At 42.1% G+C, this 13,602-nt stretch overlaps 1 protein-coding gene across 2 annotated transcripts in view; it reads right to left on the reverse strand.

Annotated features, from left to right (window-relative positions):
• The window catches only part of LOC100114198 (guanine nucleotide-binding protein G(I)/G(S)/G(T) subunit beta-1), a 168,243-nt gene that overhangs the window by 14,481 nt on the left and 140,160 nt on the right, over nucleotides 1–13,602 (reverse strand). For both annotated transcript variants that reach the window (XM_031932894.2, XM_031932893.2), the window contains one exon: nucleotides 11,261–11,477. In XM_031932894.2, the coding sequence (XP_031788754.1) occupies nucleotides 11,261–11,477 (217 nt within the window). The remainder of the gene's footprint in view (nucleotides 1–11,260; nucleotides 11,478–13,602) is intronic.

Consider the following 13,602-nt stretch of genomic DNA (forward strand, 5'->3'; position numbering starts at 1 on the left):
CGCCGAGTCCGCGCGCACATGCACCATCGGATGCGCGCGCGGAGGGGGACGAGTCGCGGGAGAGCGACAGTCCGCCGAATCCGCCGAGCCATCCGAGTCCGCGCGCACACACAACAGCGGAGGAGCGCGCGGAGGGGGACAGTCCGCCGAGTCCGCCGAGTCCGCTGAGTCCGCCGAGCCTGCCGAGTCCGCTGAGTCCGCCGAGCCTGCCGAGTCCGCGCGTATATGCACCATCCGACGAGCGCGCGGAAGGGGACGAGTCGCGAGAGACAGCGAGTCCACCGAGTCCGCCGCGTCCGCGCGCTCATGTGTACGCAGCAGAGCCGGCGGAGGGGGACGAGTCGCGAGAGACGGCGAGTCCGTTAAGCCCGCCGAGTCCGCGCGTACAAGTGCGACCATTAGACGTCACGGAGTGGGACAATAACGCAAGTCCGCGCGCACGCACACTTACTGCTGTGAGCGCGGAAGGAAACGAGTCGCGAGAAACCGTGAATCAGCTGTGTCCCCCAAGCTTGACCATTAATTCAGAACAGCCAGCAAAGAAGAGAAACAAACATAGTGTGCTACAATATCAGACCCGGGAAGAAGAGCCTAAATTAAAGAAGGCAAAAATTGAAAACCGCTACATATTAGTCCCCAATCAGCAACGGTTATTCATATCAACCGACGTTTTAATTTACTGGATAACCTGGTTCTGGAAAAGTCCAGCGAATAGGGGAATTGAGGAAGGACAACCGAAAACAAAAATTAATAAAACAAAATCGCAAAAGAAAGATAAGAAAGGAAAAGCTAAGAAAACGCATAATAATACTGAAACAGAAGAAGAAAAAGAAAGAAAAAGAGAGAAAGATAGAATAAGGAAGCGAGAGCAGAGAAGAAAACTAAAGGAAGAAGCCCAAAACTCCAGACCAAGAGTCCCTCTACAAAGACTAAAAATTACTACTAAACATCCATCATCTCCGCAGCCACCACTATTCACAAGCTGTACGGGTTGCAGAGAGGACTGCTGGTACCAGGGAATTGAACATCACACCACAAACTGGATACTCTGCGTTGTTTGTCGTACTAACTGGGCGAACGGTGAGTGCGTTCATAGAATTCCGTATGAGTGTAGGATTTGTAAGTTAAAAAGAAGATCTTAATAATTCATATATAGAAAACTTTTGTCATAAAGCCATATCTTAGATCTATTACACTACATGTAGACTTTATTTTCGTAAGTTATATTCATTCTCTACTAGCGAAACATAGTCTTAAAATTATTGTATAAAATAAATTGTACTCACCAAATTGTCCGGAATGATAAACATGGGACACTTTTTTTTTTATTTTTTTGCGCCGGCTCCATTGCCGTGGGCGGCAATATTCTGGGGGGGGAGGTGTAATGTCCCACGTTTATATACCTATAGTACGAATGCGTATAACGCCTAATAGACGGCATCCACATACACACAAACCAACGAGAGCTGTACCGATTGCGACAATACACTACCGAGCGCAGAAAATCGGAGCGAGTGCTCTGACCTTCGCGTCAGCACTCCTCGCGCGCGAAACACGATTGCAAGACATACGCGACGATCCTGTGTGGCCGGTGCTGATTGGGCGACCGCGATCTTCTTCATCTAAATTACAAAACTGCTTGCATCGACACCGAGGCTTTAAAAACCCTGGAGCCGATCCACGCAGTCACCTTTTTGCGTAGTTACTTGCTCACTATCGGTTGTAGTTGATTCTAAGGAGAAGCGGCGGTGTTTGATTGTGTTAGTGCTTGGAGCGTGCTAAATCCGTCCAACACCTTGGGAGCGTGCTAAATCCGTCCCTCGGCATAACAATCACCGGAAAGCCCTTTGAATCCAGACTCACACCGTAGAGAGAAGTACAAGCTAAGGTCCGTCGAGTGGAATCTCCGGCGTTAGCAGTGCAGTTGATCAACATATTTTATTGCCACGAGTAATCGTGTAGAGTAACTCAATCAGTATTGGCCACGTACGGATCGTAGAAAAATCCTGCGTACCTACTAAGATTATAATTGTAAGTCTTTACACTACATATTTTAAATACGATACTATCAACGAAACTATTAGATAAATGTCGAACATCAAACGTCTGTGAAGTGCTCTGGGTCAATTAAAAATAAATCAATAACAAATAATACAAAATACAAATTCAGCGAGTAATAAATTAATTGAAACCACCATAAATCATATCCTCAAATAGAAAGTCAATAGCTCCTACTAAATCATCATCGAAATCACAAAGGTAAGAGAGATAGCACTACGATAGAGAACTCGGATACATCGAAGTCCGAACGAAACCATCAAGAGCAGACAATACACCGTCCACGCACAAGAGTGTCCGCGCACAAGTAAGTCCGCGCCGGTCCCATCTCCAGACAACAACAGTGCATTAGAGAGTCCGCGCCGTACTGTCCGCGCACGCGTCCACTCGTGCTTAAAGACAGACAAATTATACACCCAGACATTCAGTATTATTCATTCAACCCTAGTACTCCCTAGTAACAATAAAGCTCCCGAGCTTATGCTAGTTTCCGCGAACTAAATAATTATTTGTGAACTCGCGCAGCCCGCATTTATACCAAATACGGTCTTTACACTGTTAAATTTACCCTGATTTAACTGATTAACAAATGCTAATTTTGGAAATTGGGTCTTTTGTAATGCTAATAGTAATAAAAATGTTTGTAAATAACATTTTTGTAGTGGCATTTTTTAATAAACCTTCACGAAAATTGTTATATAAATTTACTTGTAACTGATTATATCGTTTTAAATAAATAAATAAATCCATGGTTTATCATGCGTCTTTCTTGTTATTATTGATTATATGCCGTATGATTGATAATCAAAATATTGAATTATCAATTATATGGCACCTAATTAATAATTAAATCTTTTAATTATCAATTGAAAAATGGATAATTATTTATTTTTGCAATCCTGCTTAAAAGATTATTTTCTAAGAGCTATCTGTTGGTCAACGCTCTCAAAAATATCGTGACAAAAAAGCAGAATGTTCACGAAACTGTATGTCAAAGCGTTCAGATTCATGAAACTAATAGCTAACGGTTTACGTCCTTTTGTACAGGATCATCACATCTATGAGACCACCAAGGCTAAGACTTTCTAGATCAGACGCCCTTATCATAAAGACTTCTGCGGGCAAGTCCTACGATAACATCCTGAGAGGGATGAAGACAGATCTCAAACCGGAGATTCTGGGCAACAGTGTCAACAAGTTACGCAGGGCAGCGACTAGAGACCTTCTACTACAACTCCATCGCACCGCGGATCTAAAGGCAAGTCCAACAATTGGTGGAAGAGGTCTGGCAAACAGGTACTGAAGTAAGGTCACTGCAATAGCAAGCGATCTTTGCGATAAAGGACCTTAATATACTAAAAACTAAGGTCGATATCGTGGAAGCATTACCGAGGGAGTTCCAGATTAGTGAAAAGTGCAAGCAAAAACAATAAAGATAGCTCAGGTAAACTTAAATCACTGCGAGACAGCGCAGGACGTACTTATCCAGTATGACCGTGAGACGGAAGTTGACGTAGCTATTATTTGTGAGCAATATAGGGACCTGGTCATCTTGGGAAACACACGATACTGTTAGAGCGGCGATCTAGGCACGTGGCAACGTTACTCTTCAGGAAAAAATAAGGAGTCGTAAAGAACAATTCGTTCGATGTTAGTTATAGTCAAGGCAGCAATTACACATTTAGAAGAGTGTATTAGTAGTTGATTCAATTGATACGTAGACCGTAAGTAAACAGTACAAAAATAGCGATCACTAGGTCATAATAATGGAGATAAAAAAGCAGAGCAGAGAATCAGAAGGATTATGACGAGAAAAAGTTTCTGCTAGCATTGGAAGAAATGCAACTGCTGAAATCGGCAACTAGCAAGGCTCAGCAGGTGCCAAGGAGGTTGAGAGTGCCCGTAGCGAGTGCATTGGAGCATGTCATTCGCGCCCACCGCCTGAGGTCTTCATAGACTTGTGTAATTCACGTTTAGAAGAGAGAATATTTCTCACAAATTGAAAGAAACAGCGACTCGTGCTCTTGCCAAAAGGAAAGAAGCCACCCCAAGAGCCTACATCATACAGACCACTTTGCATGTTGGATACCTAGGGCCAGATCCCGGAACGAATAATTTGCGTCAAAATAAACCATTCATTAAAAGGAAAAGATGGATTAGTGAAACATCAATATGGTTTTGGGAAGAATCCTTCAACCCTGGACACAGTTAGCCTAGTGATTAACACTGCGCGAACAGTTATAGAAGGGAAAAGATGGAAAGGAGGATAAAAGGAGTACTGCGCTATAGTTACATTAAATTTCCAAAATGCATTTAATTCAACAAAATGGAGTAAAATGCATAAGGCACTCGAAATGCAAGATGTGCCTTTTAATATAAAAAGGATTATGTCCGACTGCTCTAAGGACAGAATCCTATTATATGACACTATGGAGGGTACCAAAATGTATAAAGTTAAAGGAGGCGTTCTTCAAGGGTCAGTACTTGGCCCAACAATTTAGAACATCATGTACGATGGCTACTAAGACTGAAACTACCCAAAGGAACAAAAGTGGTAAGCTTTGCTGACTATATTGCAGAAGTGGTGGTAGCGAAGAACAAAGAAGAAGTAAAGGACATAGCTAGTCTATTTATATAATACACGAATAACTAGCAGAGGCAGGCCAAGAACTGGCCAGCCACAAAACTGAAGCTATCTTTATTTCTGAAGATGATGGAGACAATAACACTGATGGTGCAAGGACCTGAGATTGTCTCTCAACCGACTATCAAGTGTCTGGGTCTTATCATTGATGCAAGACTGTTAAGCAACATATTGAAGTATTAAGCGATAAAGCAGCAAAAGTTAACGCTACTTTATCGAGGTTGCTGCCAAATGTAGAAGGGCCAACGCAGAAACAAAGGTTACTCAGTTTTCGACGGAGCACGGATGCTTTCAGGCGTACCTACACAGATTTATAATAGAGAACCGTCCGAAGTGCCAGGTCTGTTTGAACGCTAACGACGATACGGAGCATGTCTTCTGTGACTGTTCGCGATACGAAATGGAACGAGAAGAACTCGAGTGTTACCTACAGACTAGAGTGACACCTGAGTCAATGATAAAAGCTATGCTGACGTCGAATGATGGTTGGTGCGCAGTATACAACTAGGTAAGGACCATTCTTAAGAAGGTTAGAAATGACAAAGAGAATAAAAGGGAAGGACAAGGCGAAAAAGACGACTGAAACTGTTGATAGGCGAAGGCCACTAAGAAGTCGATACGAAACGCTCCTCGGATCGATGCTAAGAAACGTAGGTAACTGAGTTGAGCTCAAACTCCCTTACCCGATGCAGAGTGACGTGGATGTCGGGGTTGCGAGAAGCAGACGGCTTGACGATGCAGAATGAAGAAGACGAGTTTGATTCTAAACCCTTAATCGACTTGGTGGATAGACATACAAACACGTATAGAACAAAGTATTCGGGAAGTACGTCGATCCTTCACGTTTTTTCTATAGTACACATACCTAGTGCACTTCTTCGTAGGCGATATCTAGTCATCCAGGGTATCATCCTGATACCTGGACATCATCTACAAGATGTGGAGCATATTTAATCGTAGTTTTGAATGATACCTTGTGAATTCATCCTTAGACGAATTCTTGTCTTTCTGGACATCGTCTTCAAGATTTTAATGTTTCTCATTTTTCCGCAAATGGAATAATGCTACTTTCGCCCCAGATTTCAGGATCAAAAAAGTGACCATTTTAGTCGAGTGTGGAAAAAAAGCAAAAATTATCGTATCAAGGTGCCTGCTGAGAATATTCATTCTCTGTGGTTTGTCTTATGATGTTGGATATCTACAGATACCATGATCTACAGGTGGTGCGCTGTCATTACCTACATATTGTATAACAGCAATATTTATTACATTTAGCAAAATATGACTTATTTTTAGTCAAATCATCACGAATTTGCATTTTCTTCCGTTTATATGCTTTACATTATTTTATAAGCCTAAGCACATGGATTATTATTAGATATTAATTTTTCTAAATATTCGTTCAATTTTAAATCAATTTTGTCAGTGTTACAATCATTCATCCTATATTTATTTCCTATTTCAGATGTGCGTGCGTGTGTTTTTTTTATGTGGCGTTGGCAGAGCAAGCTCTGCACAAGTGGCCCTCCGACAACGGATCCCCACAGCATTGTTGTACTGCATTGTACTATTGTTGAACAATACTTCCATGGGGCCCGTTAACTAGCCTATTTGGCTTCTTCTTTGAAATTTGACATTTCCATACATCTCCCATCCATCATGCTGATAAGGGGTTCAGAATCTAACTCGACTTCTTCATTCTGCATCGTCCTACCGTCTTCTTCATTCTGCATCGTCAAGACGTCTGCTTCCTGCAGCATCGCCCAGTCGTCTAACTTTAAGCAGCATTAACCGGTCATCCTCTGAAAAGACTCAACCCCGACACCTACTTTCCTGTGCATAAGGTGAATGAGTCTGGGCTTAACTCAGTTACCTACGTTTCTCAGTATCGGTTTGAGGAGCACTTAGAGGTACTCACTTCCTCTGGATCGGGTACAGGATTAAGAGCTCAACTCCGTGACCTGCATCAGTTCAAAGAGCGTTTCGTATTTACTACCTAGTAGCCTTCATCTAGCAACAGTTTTACTCAGCTGTTTAGCCTTGTTTTTACCTTCTATTCTCTTTGTCATTTCTAACCTTCTTGAGAATGGTCCTTACGTAGTTGTTTACTGCGCATCAACCATCCTTTGACGCCAGCATAGCTGTCATCATTGACTCAGGTGTCACCCTATTATGAGGTAACACTTGAGTTCTTCTCGTTTCATTTCGTATTGAGAAAAGTCACAAAAGACATGCTCCGCATCTTTGTTTGCTTCCAAACATACTGGGCGATTTGGATTGTATAACATAATTGATGTAGTTACACTGGCTAGAAGTAACTTTCGGCCCTGCGTTGGTCCACTACATTTGGCATTAGTCGCGATAGTGCAGTACCGTATTTTATTGCCTTATTGCTCACCCACTCGAGATGCTGCTTAAATGTTAGTCTGGCGTCCATGGTGATTCCCAGGTACTTAATGGTCGGCTGAGAGTCTATTTTGTGTCCGTCCACTGTCAGTGTTATTTTCTCTATTTTCTTCCTACTAGATATAAGGATAGCCTCCGTTTTATGGCTAGCAAGCTCAAGTCCAGTCTGCTTTAGCCAATCGTGGATTATACGTACTGCCTCGTTAGCGATTTCCGTCGACTCTTCCTTTTGCTTTGCTATTACCACTACTGCAATGCTATTTGCAAATTCTACAACCGTTGTCTCTTCAGGTAGCTCTAGCCTAAGTACTCTATCGTACGTGATGTCCCACAATGATAGGCTAAGCACTGACCCTTGTGGAACCTCTCCGGTTACTTTATCGGTTTTCGTGCCGTTCTCTGTGTCATACAAAAAAGTTCTGCCTTTTAAGTAGTCAGATATAATCCTTTTTATATATGCGGGTACCTCTTTTTTTCGTAGTGCCTCGTGTATCTTTCCCCAGCTGGATAAGTCAAACGCATTTTTATATCCAGTGTACCAATAGCTCAATACTTCTTAGCTCCTCCTTTCTATCTCTTCCCTTCTACTGCAGATCAAGCCGTGTCCACTACTAAGCTTACGGCATCAAGAGTAGAGCGTTTTTTCTGAAGCCGTATTGATATTCCGCTAGTCCACCTGGTTCTCCCATGACTTGGTCCATTCTAACAGAAATTATGCGCTCTACAATCTTGCCCTGGGTGTCTAGCATGCAGAGTGGTCTATATGAGGCAACTTCTCCAGGTAGCTTATCTCTTTTTGGTAGTAGTACCAGGCGTTGCTTCTTCCAGTTTTTGGGAAACGTTCCTTCTTCGAGACATTAATTGTACAGGTCAACAAAAACATTGTTGGGGTGTGCCTGTATAGCTTCTTTCAATGCAATATTGGGTATTCTATTCAGGCCTGGAGCCTTGTTATTTACAATTCATTTGCATGCAGCCAGTAATTTCTATGTAGTGATTGTTGAAATGATTTCGTCGTTTGCCTCCGCTTCGGAAATACCTTTTTTTCCAAGGAGGGCATATGCTTCCAATAGCGCTCGTCCTCTTTCGTTTCTCCTTTGGCTGTCCAACTCTACTGCCCAGGTATTGAAATCGCCTGCTTTCAGTATCGGTTTTCTTCCTACAGCATCCTGTACTAACCGGTCCAACAGTTGTCTAAATTTTTCTATCGGCGGGTTAGGAGAAGTATAGTAGCTGTACATGTGTACGCCTGCGACCGTAGCGCGTATGAATCCTTCATTATGTCTTGTCGTTTTATTCCTGGAAAGCAATATCTCCGCATGCCTATATCGCCACTTTACCAGTACTGTCCATACCCCACGATGGTTCGTCCAGGTCTATGTATTGTTAACAGACGATGGCTATGTCGATCTCTATCTGACGGCTCAGTAGGTCCTTTACAGATGCGCAGTGATTGATATTCAACTGCACTATTTTTATTTTCTTCGTCTGTCATTGGATTCTACTGCAGCTCAGTAAACTGGGCATGCGTAGCTCGCCCAGTCGTCTACTGGCTACCAGCTTCGTGGTCACTCTTTCTACCTGTTTCTCCTTTGCAGAGTACTCTGTTGGGTTAGTTGTTACACTTTTTCGTTTTATGCCTGCCTTTGCCACATTTAAAGCAAAGCTTACCTTTACCTTCAGTTACTGTGCAGTTTATGCGGATATGGCCAAAACATAGGCATTTATAACACCTAAGCGGCTCGTTTTCGCGGTAAGCCACCCGCATCCTACAGTTGACTCATCCTATTCTAATCTTCTGTAACTTAGTGATCTTAGCTACTATCTTAACTGGTACCCGTATCACTGCAATCTGCGTCTACGTCCTACGCAGAGATCTTACGGTAGAGTCTTCTATGATGTTCTCTTCGCCAATTTTCTTCTGTAGTGCTTATAGTACCTCCTCTTTTGAGGTGAGTACGTCCAGATCTCTTACTCCAATGGTTTCTTTTTGCTAGAGTGCTTTTATTGTGGCGCCGTCTACTAGTACTGCTCTAACTGCTTTTTGAAAGTCCAAAGTTGGAACTTTTCTTGTGCGTTTAAGCTCTTTAAGAAGATCTCCTGACACTGTTCTACGTATTTTATTTACGCTATCTCTCAGCTTGTTAAGTGACGAAGCTGCTTTTATTTTTGACAAAATGTCTGCATAGCTCTATTTTTATGCAGCCTTGATAATCAGAGCATCCGGTCTGGGGGGTTCTTGCTTGGTTCGGTCCATCCTTGCTGGTCCTATTCTGGTTTGTAACTTTTAATCCCGTTGCTTGCCTTTTTTTCTTTTAATTTTTTGTGACTACTTCCTGCCACGCTGCCTTTTTAGGTTGGTTATCATCTCCTTTATTTTCTCTATTTTTATCCTGCGGAGTAGTTTGGGCTTCCTTTGTTGTAGCCGCCTTCCGAGATCTAAGACTTGGGGTTGTCGGCCCCCCCCCCCCCCTGAGTTCCTGGGCGTTGGCATTGCTGTAAGTTATTATCTGTCGTGCAGAGATTCGTATAGCTTGCTCTTATGATTCGGGCAAGATCTTTAACTTGTTTGTGCGCATTGTGCCTATCCCGGACATAGTTCATTAATTTCTCGAATATGCTGCCAAGGCGGTCCAGGTGCGCATTTCTATGTATTACGCAAACAGCTCTTTTATCTCTGTCTGCATCAACCTCCATTTTCATGTCACCTGCGTCTCTATAGGAGCAGGGGTCAGGTGACTAACCTCTGCGGCTTCTAAGTGAGTTTACCCTCCTCATCCCTAATCTCCATGGGGCCAGCGCCGACCACCGAGGCTGTTACCCGATCGGAATCGACAGCAGGCCTGGGCTCTGTGGCTTGACCCGCTTGGGGTAGTAATGTTATCAACCCGCTATCCATGTTTGATTTATCTTTGGTGTTTCTTCTCCTAGCCTGTTTGGTCCGCGGAGCATATTTTATTTCTGCTCTACCCTTCGGCCGATTGAGGAGACCATAACGCGCAGATGAGCATTCCCATATCCGCCACCCAGGGGACGCCCCACATATGGGGTATCAGCATCCCGCGCGTACCCTGGACGACTGGATATCGCCTACGAAGAAGTGCACTATGTATGTGTAATATAAAAAAAAACACGTGTTTGTGTGTGTGCGTGCGTGCGTGCGCGCGCGCGCGTGTGTTTATAAAATCTCACAAAATCTCCGAGTAACCTCGCACTCAAAGCTAATCTAAATTGTCAAACTATGTATTATTTGTCAATAATTAGTTATAATATTCAACAATTTTTTAAAATCTAAACATATTTTAAATTTAACAGTCGCAATTAATGTCTCCATATTAATATATCTTCATATGTCATAAGCATAAATATTTTTTACATATTATTTCGAATTGTAAATATAAATAATGATAATTAAAATTACGTACATGTTAACTAAACCATTATAATAAATTAATAATTTAAATATTCGGTGATGGTATATATAGAAAAGAAATGTTTTCACATAATCTCAGTATAAACTGTATTAAAATGATGAAACATTATATTAACCTATTTTATATGAACAAATATAAATTTCAACTGTGACGAGACACGAGTCTCGCACATGTAAATACGTATGAACGCAGCCGCAATAGACGCGGCATGCGCAGCGAGCGCGCGCACGCAACGAACGAAAGGCGAATCCGCTGTAAAGTGCTGAAGGCATGCATCAGCCGCTGAGGCATCACCGCGAAATCGTGCTGCATGCACGAAGGAGCTCTTGATAATACGCAAAAAGCAGTGCATAAACTTGTTCGCGAAACAATAGATGTAAATTGATCTGCACTCAACCCGGCTGCATCATCCGCGCCAGTACGCTATTTTGCCGCGTTGCGCTAACGTGGCGGCCAGGAGTAGACACGGTATAACCTTGGTCAGCCTCGTAGTCAATACTCGTTGCCAGGAATAATATGTGTAAACATTACTATTGTCTTATTATAACAATTCAGCTATAACAACGGTAGATCATTACGTATGTTAATAAAAAATTACAAGTCTGCGCTTAAATCTTACAAAGAGATAGAGTGAGAGAGCAAGAGATAGAGCGAGAGAGCGCGCGCGCGCGAGAGAGAGAGAGAGAGAGAGAGAGATTTTGACGTGATTTTTTCTTACCGGCTCGTTCAGTCTTCATAGAGTCCCAAACGTTGCAATTAAAATCATCGTAACCAGCAAGCAGTAATCGACCGCTTTTGCTGAAAGCTACGCTAGTAATGCCACAAATTATATTATCGTGGCTGTACATTGCTAATTCTTGATCTGCTCGTATATCAAATAATCTGCAAGTAGCATCATCTGAACCCGTCGCAAAGGCAAATCCATTAGGGAAGAACTGAAAAACAAAATGAAATAATTAATTTAAAATATATCAGTTATAATAATAATAACGGCTAATTTATTTAAGTATATAGTGGCATGCAGTACAGGTGAGTTTTTAAACTAATAAATTAAAATAATATCGCTTCTTCAATTTTAGCGGTGTATCTAAAGAACTTAATCAGGGAGATTTGAAACCCATTTTTAAGATGCTGCAGACCTTGCAGTCGATAGTGTAAGTAGTGCTTATGAGCATCTCTGGCACCATATATCGGCAATCACTGTAAACGAAACAAGAGATGTTTAAACCGTATAAAATTTCTATACGCTTACGCATACACGCATTGTTTTATTGTAAAGATAAAAAAAAGTATGTGACGCAAATATCGCGCCATAAGAACCACACAAAAAATTGCTTGAGACAAACAGCAAATTCCGTAGCTACTTCGGGTCACAACAGTGAGTGTCCTGGCCAGCCGATTCTTCTCGGAATCAAAGTCAGTAGTCTAATCAGCGTCAAGTGATCTCAATAAGTAAGCAGTAAAAGGAAGTGATTTGCGTAGTACCGACATACGACTCGAGGGTGTAGCGATAATCCTTGAAACAGTTGTGATCGTGATTCGACGCGTAAAGCACAATTAGCACGTTAAAATCTCAAAAATATCTCGTGACACAGAGGTCGTGTCGGAAATTGCCACATGGCAAATCGCGTCGTCGGCCATTTTGGCATTGTAAAAATCTAGCGTGCGTGCTTCCATTGAGCAACGAACATTGTTTCATAAAATAGATACAAAAATTGGTACATTGTTATTTTCAGACGAAGACGAATGTTTCCTTAATGTTAGTGTATGGTAACTCGATGCGACTCAACGTGTATTGTGAGACTGATCGAGCGTAGATTAAAACCGTGTGATTTATTCGATGAATAATGAGTAGTAATTCTGCACGAGAAATTATGGATTGTTTTACCGCACTTCACCATGTGTATCGTAGACGAATTATATTGAAGAATTAAGTTTAGCTAAAATAGTTTAGGAAAAATTAACCAATGTCCAAGCAACGCTGATGGTTCTCACGATTATGCAGCAGATAGTCCGTAATGTTATTATTGCGTTAGAGTTAGGTTAAATAGTTTCCAACATCCTTCCGGAACATATCTGAACATATCATCAGCACTATATATTATCCGCGAGATTGTTGACAATCTAACTGCTGTTCTTGATGCGAAAATCGACTTGCTCGATAATACGCTTACTTTGGCAGTTGATCTGATTAGTAAGCACAGCAAAAATATGCAAGCTGTGTCTTTTGTGTGTTCTCCTTCCACTGATACTATCTCTGTGTCGAGTTCTATGTCCTTGTCAGTACCATCCAATGATAATTCTGAGATTCTTGTTTCGGATTCTTACGGGTGGATGACGTCTCTTGTCGACGTCATCCACCCGTGGCGATGCACGAACGGACAGGCTGCTCAACTGGTGCCAATAATACTCACCCTCCACCTTTCTTCGTGCGACTATGCTTTGCTTCTATGGCGAACGAGATTGATTATGCGAAACACGAATATAATTGACTTTACACGCGAGATCTTGACCTATCCTTACTTGATCTTGCAGAACAATCGAACGTAATAAACACAAACACATATTTTAACGAAATCCTTGATAAAAATAAATGTAAAGCATTTTAGAGCTTGAAAATTACAGCTGAAAAGCTCGGATTCAAATACGTTTGGCACCGTAGGGGGATGTTCTTGACCACGTGGAGTGATGGAAAAAGATTTCACGTTCTTAACCATGCAGCTGACCTACGTGCTATTGCGGATGCATACACTGAGCGAGTGACACTGCAAAATGAAAATCTTGTAAGTGAGACTACATGACTACCACGTAGTCTCGAAGTCACGCGGATCCTCTCGGAGAAAAAGCTTAGGGCAGCCTTCTTTAATGCCTATTTACCTGAAGCAGTCAGTAGATCCGGCAGTACCTTCATAAAAATACGGAGTATGAGTTATAGGAGTGGCAGAGACTCGTTTCCATCCCATGCTCAATGATGTTATAGCAGAAATTAAGAATCGACTGACGTCCTATAATAACTCTCACAATCTCATCTCAGTGATGGTGGACAGGCCTGCGCCATCA

The sequence above is a fragment of the Nasonia vitripennis genome, assembly GCF_009193385.2.
Source record: "Nasonia vitripennis strain AsymCx chromosome 5 unlocalized genomic scaffold, Nvit_psr_1.1 chr5_random0003, whole genome shotgun sequence".
Classification (NCBI taxonomy): domain Eukaryota; kingdom Metazoa; phylum Arthropoda; class Insecta; order Hymenoptera; family Pteromalidae; genus Nasonia; species Nasonia vitripennis.